The sequence below is a fragment of the Odontomachus brunneus genome, unplaced genomic scaffold, assembly GCF_010583005.1.
Source record: "Odontomachus brunneus isolate Ranch 3 - 2012 unplaced genomic scaffold, Obru_v1 Obru_scaffold_035, whole genome shotgun sequence".
In the NCBI taxonomy this organism is placed as follows: Eukaryota; Metazoa; Arthropoda; class Insecta; order Hymenoptera; family Formicidae; genus Odontomachus; species Odontomachus brunneus.
In genome coordinates, this window is record NW_022639485.1 from 1,477,966 (window position 1) to 1,492,610 (window position 14,645).

General features: G+C 44.0%; 1 protein-coding gene across 2 annotated transcripts in view; it reads right to left on the reverse strand.

Moving 5' to 3' along the window:
• Positions 1-338: 338 nt before the first annotated feature.
• Positions 339-14,645, reverse strand: part of LOC116843713 — a 52,126-nt gene continuing 37,819 nt past the window's right edge. Inside the window, exons 3-5 of one of the 2 annotated variants that reach the window (XM_032814381.1) lie at positions 2,869-2,973; positions 1,310-1,755; positions 339-1,082 (exon numbers count right to left, since the gene is read on the reverse strand). In XM_032814381.1, the coding sequence (XP_032670272.1) occupies positions 368-1,082; positions 1,310-1,755; positions 2,869-2,973 (1,266 nt within the window). In that variant the 3' untranslated portion in view covers positions 339-367. Of the gene's footprint in view, positions 1,083-1,309; positions 1,834-2,868; positions 2,974-14,645 lie in introns of both variants that reach the window. The other variant, XM_032814380.1, reaches the window with a different exon arrangement.

A 14,645-nucleotide genomic window follows, 5' to 3' on the forward strand; every position in this document is an offset into this window, starting at 1 on the left:
TACGATTTTTTTTAAGATATTATGAGTTATAATTAATATATTACTAGAGTAAACGTGCCTGCCGGGAGACAACCGGGCCGATCGATCGGCCTCTGTAATCAGTACTGCGGCTCCTCGTGACTCATTGACGCGGCGAGGCCGACGGCTAAGCGCGCAGGTGTGCGCGCGTGCACATGTAGGAAGTTATTTACAAAAATTACCGCTCACTGGACCGATCACAGCGATCCCTTGTCGTCGTGTCTTGTCGTCGGACGAGCCGTTTGTCGATCAGTCGGCGACGTGGCTGATCCGCGGGATTCGCCGATCCGCGACCGATGCCATCGGCGATGGACTCGCGGTAGGCTATTCGGCGCGGATCCCGCGCGTCTCAGACCCAGCATACGCTGACAGACTCGCTGGTGGCTTGCGAGCCGCCGAAGCTCCCTCGGTGTTGGCTGTAGAGCAGCTTGTAGAGCGCCTGGAGCTCCGCCGGCGTGGAGGTCCATCGTCGGTGCCTGGTCTTGTCCAAAGGCACCTCGGGCAGGCCCACCTCGGTGTGGCAGCCTTTGATAGGCCTGATCGACGAGGTCGACGGTAGGCCGACCTCTTGGAACGAGCTTATCGAGGAGAAGCCGCTCTCGCTCTCGGCGCTGCTCACGCTGACCGGACTCTTGGCTTTGCAAGTCGACTCCTTCTTCTCCAGTTGCTTCGAGGACGGCGCGGCGAGCGCCGCGGTGTCCTCCTCCTCGGTGGTCTTGCTGCTGCTGGAGTTCCAGGAGGTGGTGTCGGGGGATCTTCTCGTGCGCGGCAAGCTCGTGGCTTGTAAGCTCGCGTTCACCTCGACCGCCGTCTTGGCGTAGCACGAGCTGCCCGAGTCGCCTGTTTGGACGAGGTTCGACTCATTGCCGCGCTCAGTGCCGACGTGACCGGCTTCCTGCAGAGTCGTCGAATTGACGAAGTTGCCGCTCTGTAGGGTGACGGACACGTCGTGGTAGTGGTGGCGCTCCGTCGGTGAAGGGGAGGATCCGTTGTCCTCGACCGGGGTCACCCTTGCCAAATCGGGCTCTCGCGTCGCCAGCAAGGAATCGACGAGCCTCAGTAACCTGCGGTGACATTTTCACCGGATCAATACGCGAATGTTAGACAGAATAGGCGGTGCAATAAAGCCATGATATGGCGGAAGCAGGAATAATCAAATCCTAAACATTAATTGATTATTAATTAAGCATTTGACTTACTATTTTAGAGAGGCTTAATTTTTTTTCTTTGCTATAAAATTTCCGTCGTGTTAGGATGGATGGTGGAATCGTCGAGGATCCATGTTACGCACCTGTACGCTTCCTGGGACAGCTTCTCCGGTGGTATCTCGTCCGGGTTCAGTTCCGACTGTTTCGGCTCCTGATAGACGATGTCGTCGTGCGTCTTGTTAAGATCCTGCGACGGCTTGGCGCGCGGGGTCGTGCAATACACCGGGTCGTTCTTACGCAAGACCGACCAGGTGAAGTCGCGGATGCTGCTGACGCTCGGCGACATCTGCGTGACCGATTTGGCTCGCGTGAATCGCGAGGAGCCGGATGGCGATGGTGAGGAGGTCGAGACGCGACTCGGCGAGGGGTCAGCGTGCACCACCGCGTGCACGCTGCGACTTCGCGGCACGCGCCTCTTGTCCTTGGGATTGTCCTTGATGTGAAGGATCTCAAGGCTCTTGTGGGCGCGGTCCAAGAAGTAGGCGACCTGCTCCATCACGGACCGGTACATCTGCCGATTCGATTCGACCTGCGAGCGAACGGAACGGTTATCTCTGGATGCCTGACATTGCTGTTTCCTTCCAATTGTTCGCTTGTCTTTATCTGTCTTTGACAGAAAATTTTTCTTCCTGTATCTTTAACAGGAAATAGTAATAATAATAATGGTAACTTCATTGAGTGCGGTTGATGCAGATAATAATAATAATGCTAAATGAGGGAGAAAAAAGCAAACAAACAAGATCGCGTGCAAAAAGTATGGATGCTGTTTTCAGCCTTGATTTAACAAATAAGATATCAGGTTGGTGCAAAAATTTGTCATTTTTCTATTAAATTCTCGCAGAAAGTTTGAGTATCAAGAAGATAGAAAGTTCAATGCTAAAAGAATATCGAATGGATGTTGATAATTATTAATGAATTAATAAATTGATCATTTATTATTTCATAATTTGATAATTATTAATAAATTAATAAATTTTACGAATAAAGTAAACAACATCCATTCGATATTTTGGTCACGAGTTATTATTTAATTAATAATTTCTATATATAATTTTAATTTAGAATATTTTGGTGAATTAATCCAACGACATTGAACAAATTTGTTTTCTATTTCATTGTGTTTCATCAAACACGACAAGCCTTTTGCACCGACTCAACATGAACATGAATCAACCGAATCTTTATCTTTTTGTATTTTTGACACGGGGGGCAAAGTGATGACAAAACACTGTACAACGCACAAGTGTGACAAACACTGATAATACTGATAATCGAAATTAGCGATAACTTACTTCGAGAAGCTAGACAAAGTATTTGGAAACGACAGAAACGAGAGGAAAAGGTACGAACGCGCTACAGAGCGACATGATGCGCTTGGAGTTTAATTACCGGCGCTCGCGGGACGGGGGACACGCGGTGTGCGTGTGCGCGGGTCCATTCATGAAATGATAATGAGGCACAGGCGGGAAAAATCGGGTCAACGAAAATCACGCGGATCATCGAGGGGGAAAACTGGCTGCGAGCGTGCGCCGACCGGTTGTTGCGTGACGCGATATCGAGTAACCGGAGCGAGGTAAACCGGTTGGCCACCTTATCAGTCGCTTCTTCCGCACATTTTTCGCGAGCCGGCGTGGCTACGAACCTGTTTGAACTGCCATTGGAGCGTATCGACCCGCGCTTGGAGGAAGCCGTTTTGCAGGAAGGCGCTCTGCAGCCTCCGGTTCTCCTTCTTCAGCAGCTGGCATTGCTGCAACGAGAAAACGAAGAGCGCGTTACTCGCATCAACTCGGGTCAAGTTCCCCGACGTCCGCGGTCTCACGCGTGCGATTACGATCGGCATGATCGTCGTAATAGTATCTCGGGAAAATCGAGGGGACGTCGTGCGCGAATAATTTTACTTATCCGCGCTTAGTGGGAAGATCTCCTTGCTCACACGCGAAACTTACTCGTTCGACGAGGAACAAGAAATTCGTAACCGATTTTATATTGTCTAGACATTGGATGAAAAGTCGGTTGCAGCAGGAGCAGAGAGAGATTCCTGCGGAAGGTTTCTACTCGGTTTTTCTCAGAGCCGAGTAGAAAAATTCCTGAAGGAAGCTCGTCAGAAACCAGTTTTTATTATTTGGATTTCTCACTAGACAGTAACGGTTAAATGAGTAAGAAAAACATATTGAGATAAAACTGATTAATTAGTGGCCGGTATATAGGTAATGTAAATCCTTGATAGAGGGCGTTGTTAAAAGATTTTCTAGATCAAAACTAGTCAGAAGCTAGGCTAAACAGGCTAGAAACTGATAACTAGATTATTCTCACTTTTTCCGTGTAAAGGAGAGTAAATAACATAATGTAAGACATATCTTTATGAGAAGTATTGATGAATAAGGCAAGACGCAGGCAAAGCAATCGTAAACTCAAGCTAAGCAAACAGTTGTCAATGAACACCGGTATAAATTCATATTAAAAATATATGAGAAGCATATAAATATAAATGAGAGAAACGGACGAAACGCGATTAATTTATAGTAAGATGATATAAGTATTAAATATTCGCGCGAGCATTAAGTGCACTTATCTACATATCGTAATGCAGACATAATAGATTTGAATTTTGAAGAAAGTCTCAAGAAAATTACACACATTTTTTGCTGATCCGAAAGTAGGAATTGTATTTGTGTGAGGAGTTCCCCGAAAGAAAAAGATTCTCCACGGGAGAAGAATCTGGGAAAGATTTTCCAACGCGTCGCCAATAGTCGCGACAGTCAATGACGGACAGATTCGTCGCAAATTTCAGCGAGCTTCCTTTCGATATTGAACACTTCCTCTCCTTCTAGGAGCTTTCCTCCTCCACCCCTTGCAAGTTCGCGTGAATTCGAACTCGGAGCGAAACGCGAGCGGATTTTATGGATCCGTTGACGCCGCCTCGGCGCGCATTCCACCTCGCTTTACTGGCAAAAACTCGCCGTTTCTACGCTTCTACGCCAGTAACGATCTGCTTCAAGAGCAAAGGAAATGTGCAGAAACGAGAAGGAAAGAGAGAGAGCGGAGAAGAAAGACAGGGAGATAGCAGGACGTCGAACAGAGGGAAAGAGAGAAAGGGTAGAGACGGGAGACGCGGACGAGTTACGGAGCTAATAGTCGGTGCTTCTCCGAAATCACGATTCTAACGAGGCTACTTCGGCGATGCGTAAGCTCTCGTGTACAGAACGGGATCCATGTGTGTCGCGAACGGATGACACGACAAAGACGAAGACGACGACGACGACGACGACGACGACGCGCGAGCAAAACGCGCGCGCGTCGATAGCTTTCCGCAATTAATCGCGGGATGCGCGAGCGTGTTATTACGAATTTCACGCTATTCCGCTGATCGCCGTGGGCGCTTATTTCAATTAATAACACGTCGGACGTTATAATAGCGCCGTTTTTAAGCCGCTCGGGCCGTTAAACGAGCTATGTAATGGGATCTTTGAGGTAATCCGTCGCGCCGGGTAATTAATTAGATTCAATCGTAATCGGCATAGACCTACAAACCTCATTTTCCCGACTTTCCTGCTTTTATCAGAGCCTCCTCGCGCGGTGATTTTCGCGCGACCTTCCGCCACCGCCGCTCGTGAACGCCCGAGGCATTCGCGGAGCATCACGCGTGAGCTCGCCGGAACAAGTCCCGCTTCTCCGACAATACGCATTGTCTGTCTGTATGCGACTTCAAATTTTGTCGAGTGCACTTCCCTGTGGCAGTGCACTCGCAAACAATCGCGCAGATCGGATCGTGTTACCGAGGGGAAATAAATATCTTATCGTGTTTTAGTTTGTACACCGAACGCGATTCGCGATAACGATTCAATTGAACTGAACTGTGTTATTCTTAGAACCCCACCCATTAAGAAGTTACATAAACCCCAAACATGATAAATTTTGCCCAGCGCGTTTCTTTGTTCAAATCTCCCGGAAAAATTATCAAAATTTAATGTTTCTTTTAATGAATTAAAACAATTAAAAAATTAAAACTAAAATTAAAACATTGAAATTAAAATTGAATCTGATTTCTTAGTATTCTGTTCGACCGTATTTGGCTCATAAGTTCCAGAGATACTATTTCCTTCAATCAAAATGCGTTTGGACACGTTTAGAGACGCCAAAATTAATGAATTAACGTGACAATCAACCTTTGACTTACAAGTAAACTTACCCAAAAGTTATACTCCGATTTCTTTCTAATTTGACACAAATGTAGAAGTATAAAAAATATTTAGGTCATATTTTTTCATTTTGGCTCACTTTGAGTTGCACGGACAGTTTATAGCTTTTTAATGTTCTCACTCCTATCATCAAGTGCAACAAAAATGCATAAGAAATAAAATTGAATGCAAGATATAACTGTTTTTGGTTTGCTGATTATAAATATGAAGTAAAATGTGTAAAATTATTTGTATAAATAATAAAATATTTAAACAAAACATGTAAAAAGTTGAAAAAAATTATTTATACAAATAATTTCTCGGTTTGGCCGAGATTCGAATCATTTTTGACTAATTTAACACAGATTTGAAATATTTTGGTTGGAATCTCGACTAAAGAAATTTTGCATGGTTCGTGTCTTAGCTATGCCGATTTTAAAATTATTTAACTATATCTTGTTTTCAATTTGATTTCTTATGCATTTTTGTTGTAGTTATTGATGTAGAAGTTAAAAGACTATAAACTGCCGGTGAAACTCAAAGTGGATTAAAATAAAAAATGTGACCTAAATATTTTTTGTACTTCTAAATTTGTGCCAAATTAGAAAGAAATCGGAATGTACCTTTTAGGTAGATTTACTTAGTTAATACAATTTCTTTTAGTTAGTTAACACAAGAGAAAAGATTGACAATGACACAAGTAAACGTGTTTTGCTTGAAGGAAACGGCATTTCTAGCTCTTAAGAACCGAATTTGTTTGCTGAGAACCAGAAACGTTTCTTCGAGTTCTTTAGTACCAAATTCGGTTTACAAGAACCAAAATTCCGTCTCCCCCAATCGAAACGCATTCAGTTGTGTCACGGCCGTGTTAATTCGACCAATTCTTTTGTTCCATGAAGGATCGTCGAGCGATCCTTCAGGCAGATTGGAGGTAACGACGGCGAGACGAGAGAAAATCCGCGCGCGAGGCCGACCATTAATACTCGACGAAGTGGCGATTCATTACGTGCCACTCGCTTATTATGCAACTTAACTGACTGGGTAGGCCCTCTGTCCCTCTCTTTCTCCGCTCGGCGTGGGACATTGTGATCGGCGGATAATGTCGGCTTTCCAGGTGAGAGCGCGGAGCAATTCGCGGCGGCTGGTCGGTCGGTCGGTCGGTCGGTCCATAAATCTGAAGCTGGCGTCGAGAAAAGGTCACGGGAGAGGAACGGGCGAAAGAGAGGAAAGAGCGGATCGCGGCACGGATTTAATGAACCGGCCGCGCGTTTTCCACGCTTTCCGTCGCGAGCCCGAACGCGACTAACGGGTCGTCACGCAACTCGTTCCGCACGCGACAAAAATTCGCCATTAAATCTCCGCGAGATGCTATCTCGCGATCCTCCGCACGTTCTTATTTCCCTTCCACGGCTAATCGATCCGGCCGATACCGCCGGCCGGCCAGTCGTTGGCCGCCGACGAGATACCACTCGATAGCATCCACGCATCTATCGATTCCGCGTCTCTTAAAGAATTTAATGGAACCCTCGGCCGAAGTCGAACGCGAGACGCAGGCAATTTTCTATCTAATTCGCGATAGCCATCGCCACGAGGCCGCGGGATCGTTGTAGTTATTAACGCGAGGCCGTAAGACCGTCGTCCTTCGCGAATACCTCGTTACGGGGTATCACTTTTGATTACATTCTGAAATCGAGCGCGCACGCTTTGGGCTGGATTTACGGCACGCCGCCTCTCGTTCGTTTCTCTCGCGATATTGTCGCGATATCGATGATAAAGTTCCTAACGAGAGAGAGGAGACCGCGCGAAATTGCGGACGGGGACGTGCGCGATCTTTAACGCCTTGACTGCCACGCCGCTTTCCATTGATTGCTTCGATGATTCATTGAAGCTTAAGCCTTTAGCTTAAGAAGAAATTTATTATTAAAGTCAGGTGAAAATAATCTCATCTTAAAGTGGCGTAAGTATGATATCTGTTGACACGTTGATCATCACGCTCATTTCCATCGATTATTTCCGTGCTTCACACATTGAAACTGAACTCTTTCAGGGAGGGATTTATTAAAATCAAAAGAAAATGATATTTCAATTTTAGATGACATAAATATATCTGTTAACACGTTGACTTCCATTGATAATTTCCATGTTTCAGTGAAACTTAACCTTTTAAGAAATGAATTGATTAAAATCAAAGGAAAATGACTTCATTTTAAAGTGACATAAATACGATATTTGCAAACGCATTGACTGTCACACTGATCTCCATTTATTATTTCCATTCGATCGCTTCATCAAAACTTAACCCTTTCAGGAATAAACTTACTAAAGTTAGAAAAAATTATTAAATTTTAAAATAATATATCTGTCAACACACGTTGGCTGTCGCGTTGAGATTTCTACTAATTACTCCAATACTTCACATTGAAGCTTAACCTCTTCAGGAAATTTATTAAAGTCAGGAGGAAATATGATTCTATTTTGAAGTGACACAAATATGGTATTCTATGGATGATTTCTATTGATTGTTCTAATGCTCAATTGAAGTCTGAATTCCGAAAGAATGATAAATAAGTGCAATTCACGATGTAAATATTTGTCAGCTCATTTCACTGACTCTCTATTAGTTATATAGTGAATTTATTAAACGCGTCCACATATCGCTAGTGCAAGCTTGCATAAGCCGGCGCTGCAATCAACATGTGAATTTCGACGATCTCTGGCGATGAGAGATGACGAAGGGGTCGAATCTCGACCGAGTGCGTTCTCTCCGTCTCTCAGAAGCGCGCGACATCGCGAAGGTCTCTGCCGCGGGAGACGGCGAATCCGTCAGGAGTAGTGCATCGCGTAAAAACAAACTTTCGTACGAGATTGCACGCGCTGCCCGAACGACTAGAAACGAAGGAATACTGAATAATTCAGGCAGTGACCGTAGCGAGTGACGTCACGATAGTATTCAGCCGGTGGACTGTTCAGGCTGAGCGACCATGCGTGTCCCCATCCGCTCAGTAGCCGCCGTCGCCGCTCGCCGCCGACGTCGTCGTCGTCGTCGCTGAAAATTTCAACTTTCCTCAAATATTCCCGTCTCATGCCTTCTGGATCTCGCGCAGATGGGAGCCCGAGGGCTCGAATTGCGAAACTTGCACACTGAGAAAAATATATTTGAAAATGTATTTGCGAGTTAGAACTTTACTTCACAGAAATGAATTTTATTTCGCAAAAATAAATTTCATACTTCACAAATTGTCTTTCAAATATTTCTCTTCTCAATGTGGAGGTTTCATTCGAAATTGCGAATCAAGTGATTCCTCAAGGACTTGTATTTTTGAGCCCTGTGGAACAAGAAAGCAAGAAAAAAATACTCGAAAATTTATTTGTGGGACACAAAGTTTATCCACAGAAGTAAACTTTATTTTACTAAAGAAATAAATTTTTTTTCATAGAAATAAACTTTATACTCTTTAAATTTCCTGGAGTAAAATTTCACACAAATTCGAATGATTTTTCAGTGATGGGAATTCTTCACTCTTAATCGTCAAGTGAATATTGTTACTCAAAGTTGAAGAGTAAATCTGCACTGAGAAGAAAAGTATTCAAAAATTTATTTGTGGGACAAAATTTATTCACAGAAATGAACTCTATTTCGCAGAAATAAATTTTGTTTCACATATCCATATTTATATCCCACAAATAAATTTTCAAATATCTTTTTCTCAGTGCGACGCGCTTCGTCGTCACAGGACACACGTTCACTTAACTGAAACATTCACTCATATGCAGTCAGAATCCGCTCTAAGCTCGAGCGAAACGTTCACTCTTGCGATTTCGAATGGCAGTATTTTCGCTATCACCTCGAGTGAAAATACTGCCACTTTTCACTCGTCCTGAGTGAGATTCCACTCCAAGAAATTTAGAGAGTATCTCACACAAATCAATTTTCGAGTATCTCTCTTCTCAGTGCACACGGCGAACGGTATCTGGGCACGACACACGGGCTTGTGGGTAGTGTATCCGCGTCGCGAAAATCTGATCCGAAGACACACGTAGAATCGTATACGGTTCTTTCGACATCTCTCGTCCCGGCCTCGTTATCATCCAGAGGCCATCACCGGATATCTCGCAATACGTACCGTCTTTTTCCCGCTATTGTATGGAAATGCTAGGAAGAAGAGAAGTCTTCTCTCTTTCTCGCGTGCGCCCGCGCACGCGGTCTATCTGCTCGCGTCTGTACAAAGGACGACGGAATAGAAATCGAAGTACGACTGTCATTACGCGACGACAGCGAGCCTCCCATTGTTCGATACACACCTGGTTCTCTGGACGATTCAACGTCAATGTCAGCAGTTTGTCGGGCTCGATCGAAAGCCGCGGTATTTGCGATTCTATCACAGCTCGCGAGATCCGCCGTCTGTTATCGGCTCGGATCCGCTAAAGATTCGCGGGAAACGTCCTACGCGCGGATCGAGCGCTCAGGTATTCGTATCGCAGATGTTTATCGTATAAATAACAATAGCATTAGGCCTGATAAATATCGATCAAACGCCCTTTAGACGCGAAATGAAAAGCTACCAAATGTCGAACTTAGGGATTCATATCAGCTTTTTGAACTTTAATTTTTCAGAATGATACAGGATGTATATTTTTGGTTAATCCAAGCAAAAAATAATAAAGTTTCAACTTTTTGCAAATTATTTCGTGAATCATTAGAAAAGTTAACACAATTTTTACACTAAAAATACTTCTGCTAATTATACATATTCCAAAAATAAATGTTCCGCTATAGCAGGATATAACGGGTTCAAAAGAATTCTGGATTTTTGGATAAAAAATGACACTTTTAAAAGTTTCATTCTTCTGCAAATAATTTTATAAGTCCTTAGAACTAACTAAAAACATACATATAATTTTTACAATAAAAGCAAATTTTTTTGCTAAATTCTGCGAATTATATTTCAGAGATGTGAAATAAATATTCTGCCATATATAGTCTATGTAGTCATCAAAGTTATCTTGGTTTTCCAGGTAAAATTTGACAATTTTTAAAATTTAATTTTTTTACAAATTATATCATAGATTATTAAATCTGTAAAAGAAGAATATTCCGCTATATATGTGACGAATTTAGAAAATTAATAGTTCTTATTTGAAATTTGTATGTAAGTAGTCAGATTTGAGTTTAGAGTTACATGTATGTTAGTATTTTTTAATTAAAAATTACAATTACAGATATAACGTTACGTATATTCTACGATTTGACAGAAAAAATCGAGATTAACTCTAAATTTAAAACTGAATTATCTCATGTTTTAAGTAACAAATATTAATATTAACTCGGTACAAAAGATTTGTCGCTTCACTATTAAATTCTCCCGTAGGAAATTTGTATATTAAAAGAAAAATAGGAAGTGTGCGCATCAGATGTCTAAGAAAAAAACCAAGATGTTCAATTTACTCGTAAAAATAATTACTTCTCCGCGATCGGATAATTTCGTGTTCTGTTTTATTTGACAGACCTTTCGCGCTAAACGTGTCTGTCCTCCGCGAAGAAATTTACCTGCACTCGCGACGAGATGCGTTCTCACGTGGCGGTTCTCGAGATTGAGATCCCTCGAATGGAATTAAGGATTGCAAAGCGTCTGTCTCGCTCATTTCCGAAGTTCGTTAGATTTAATTAGTTTTCAATCGAAACGAGCACGAGGTTGCGGCTTGCAGCTTGGGATGGTCCTTTGCTTCGCTGATGCAGATGCTCGAATTGCCGCTCCTTTCACTTGTTCCCGTGAGCGGACGCCTCCGCGATCCACGCGCGGAACAAGAGCTCGTATGCGCCTATCAAAGCGATATTTTTCGCCGCTCGTTTCTCTCGTCTTTCTTTTGGAAAATTCATCTCAGCCGGCCGGCGCACGTGAGAACCGCGCTAGGAAGTATCGCGGCCGCCGCGGTTGACTCCTGACATCGTCCACGTTCTACCTCACGTGTGTGGGAGATTTTCGCACGCGGGGGAGAACGCGGAATATTTATCAGCGCGTTGGCGTAAACATTTATTGCATGGATATTAAAGCTTCTGCGTACTCGTCGTCCATCTCTCTTTAATGTCGTCAGAAGCGAAGAAACGCATGCTGAACGTTCTTGCGAAATTCATTGAGACAAAAAAAATATATATATATATATACACAAATGACACTTGTAATCGATTAATGATTAGCACACCTCTAAAATATTCCGAATACTTTCCTTTTGTTTTAACAATCAATAAATAATTGTAAAGTGGATATGACATAATAATGAAGAAATTAGGTTAGAAAGAAGGTTGCATGTCACTTTAATTTTATGGTTATTTATTAATTGCGCGCGCGTATGCGTGTGTTTCGTGATTCGCGAAAGAAGCACGTTGCGAAACTATTAGGTTCGTGCAAAAGACTTGTCATTTTTCTAATAAATTCCTGTAGCACACACAGAAAATTACATACTGCATCCAAGTAAACGTTATTTCAAGTATATTTCATAAGTTTACGTATCCGCAAATCTATCATTAGTTCATCATAAACATTACATTTATTCAAATACATTTTGAATCCTAGTGAGTTTAACATTTCAATCAAGAATACTGAATCAAAAATTCGGCTTGCTTACTGCATAGGGTCGAACGGAGTTTTTCTTCAATAAAAATTTATGGTATTCTTATACAGAGATAATAAATTCTTCTTTTGAGCGCATGATGATTCGAGCTCTTCTCAAATCTGTGATGAGCATATTTGAAGACTATTATCATGAGAATACTCCTTGTTGAAGGTAACCATTACTTAAAAGAAGGAAAGTAAACTGAGTGATCGCTATTCTTGGCAGTGGAACTTTTCTGTGTGCGTTTGAACGACGTAGTTTTGCACGAGACACGTAAAGAGAAAAGAAAAGTAAGGTAAACGACGTAGCGGAGAGTCCTTCGAAGAGTCTCCTACTTCACTTGACAATCACGAGACTAACCTTTAGCAAGCTAACCTAGTGCAACTCGTCGCGTTCGTGCCGCCTCGGGTGTTGCTCTCGCGCGAACGGATTCAGCGATTTTTCGCTCTTCCTCTTAGGTGTTGTTCTGCCTTCGCATCCTCGAACGCTTGGCATTTGCCGCGAGGGTACGTGGGAAAGAAGTCGGACGGGGGGCCCCCGATGGGCGTACGTGCACACTCGTTACACTCGCCCGTACCATCAGACACCACCACGCGAGGGGTGAAGGTCCGCGAGAGCAGCGCGATAGCGACTTCGCGGATTAATTCTTAATTTCGCGCGGTCGTTTATTAGAATCGGAGTGAAATTGCACTCGGGCGCAAGGGCGCGCCCTTCCTCCTCCTACTGTTTCGCCTCCTGCGAGAGCCAGCTGCGTGGAACGCAGCGTCCTGTTTGCGTCCGGCTCCTCTCCAGCGGGAGAGCTTAATTCCCCTTCGTCGATTGGTGAGAAAGCTCTGCCCCTCAGAAGGAGTAAGAAAGAGAAGATTTACCTGAAGGAGCGAGAGAGGGAGAGATGGAAAGAGAGAAAGAGAGAGACGACCACGAGGAATCCCCGGAGATTAACTCGTGCAACGTGCAACACGCGCACTCGTTCGCGCGATCGTAAATATTCCCGGCTACGTGCGACCTGTTCCGGAGACCACGCCGGCCTGCTGCACCGCGGCTCGACGATTTGCCTTTAACGATCTATCTCGATCCACTTAATCCATTCATTCTCGCGAGAGAGAGAGAGAGAGAGAGAGAGAGAGAGAGAGAGAGAGAGAGAGAAGGAGAGTCTCGGGCGCGAGAGAGCTTATAGACACACCGCCTCGCATTTATACACTTCGCTGTCGGCGGATCGTGTACACTCGTGGAGGCATTACTCCGCGCGTTTAACAGTTTATTCAGCGGGCTCGTCGATTCTCATTAAGCGGGCGGAATTAAATCGAAGCGTCGTTACTCAGCCTGGCCGGAATAATACGTCGGGAGCTCAATTGAGCACGCACGCACGCATCTACGGGGTAAGAGCAAAAGCAAGAGCCGTCAGCTTTGCGGGATTTGGCGTGTGCAAGAAATTTCGCTGTTCTTGGCGAATGAAAATTGCAATAGGGACGTTGGTATTGGTGTTGTCTGCGCTCTTCATCGACGTGGAGATTCTCACCGCGGATACGAGCGGATAATTCGTAGCGGAAAGAGGAACTCGGATTGCGAGCGCGAATTGGCGTGAACTTTTCTCTGAGCGGGGGGAAAGAACGGGAGGGAACGAGACGAGAGACTAATGAGAAAAGACGTCGGTACCGTACGAAACGGTTTCTAGACAACATCGGGAACGCTCGCGGCGATGACGACGGTGGCGGCGGCGGCGGCGGCGTCGGCCGCGACGACGACGACGACGACTGGCAGTCGTTAACCCGCAATGACCTCGAGGAAGGAGAGTATGAATGGGGGGATTTGTAAAATAATAACAGATCGCGTGAGATAAGATTCGCGCGAAGACAATCGCGCGATTAAGAGCCCGGAATGTCGCGGATGAGCGCGAATAGAAACGCTCATAGCCGCATGGTTATGATCCGAGCACAATGCTGGAAGCACCACCGCGACGCGCGTAACGTTCGAGTAAAAGGCTACAATACGTGGTGTAAGTCAGGGTAAGTGGCAGTCTACAATATGCAAAGTAAGCTTGGCGTAAGTTGGAGCAAGACATAAAAGTAATTTATTTCGCGTACATCTATACCCTAACTCGCTTACACCGAAAATATTTCTCTTAAGTAAAAAATACTTCCGGTAAAGGAGTTAGAATATAGGCATAAGAAAGGAAAAAGAAATAGAGAGAGAGAGAGAGCGGAATTAATTATTTTTATTTCTTAAGTGTGCTCTATAATGGCAGTAGGAGTTATAGTCGGGAGTAAGCAAATGGACCGATCACAATCGATTATTCTTGAATCGTGAGAATGCTTCATTGTCAAAAAAACATGGTAAATTTGAAAAGAAAATTTGCATAAAAGAAAACTCTAGCATGTACACACATTCTCTCCGTGCAGCAAGAATGTTCGCGGTATCGATTTAATATTTTTTGCGAAACTTCATCAACATCAGAGACGCGCGCGGAATCAAACAAGAATTCGTACACAACATCCTCAGAGGTGGAGGCGACGAACGCGCGTAGAAAAGAAGAGCTTTGCTAATTTGAAGAAAATCGAAAGTACACTTTTATAAATACGATGAAAGCGAAATTGCAAAGCCAAATGAGGCTGTGTCTACGTGAAATAAG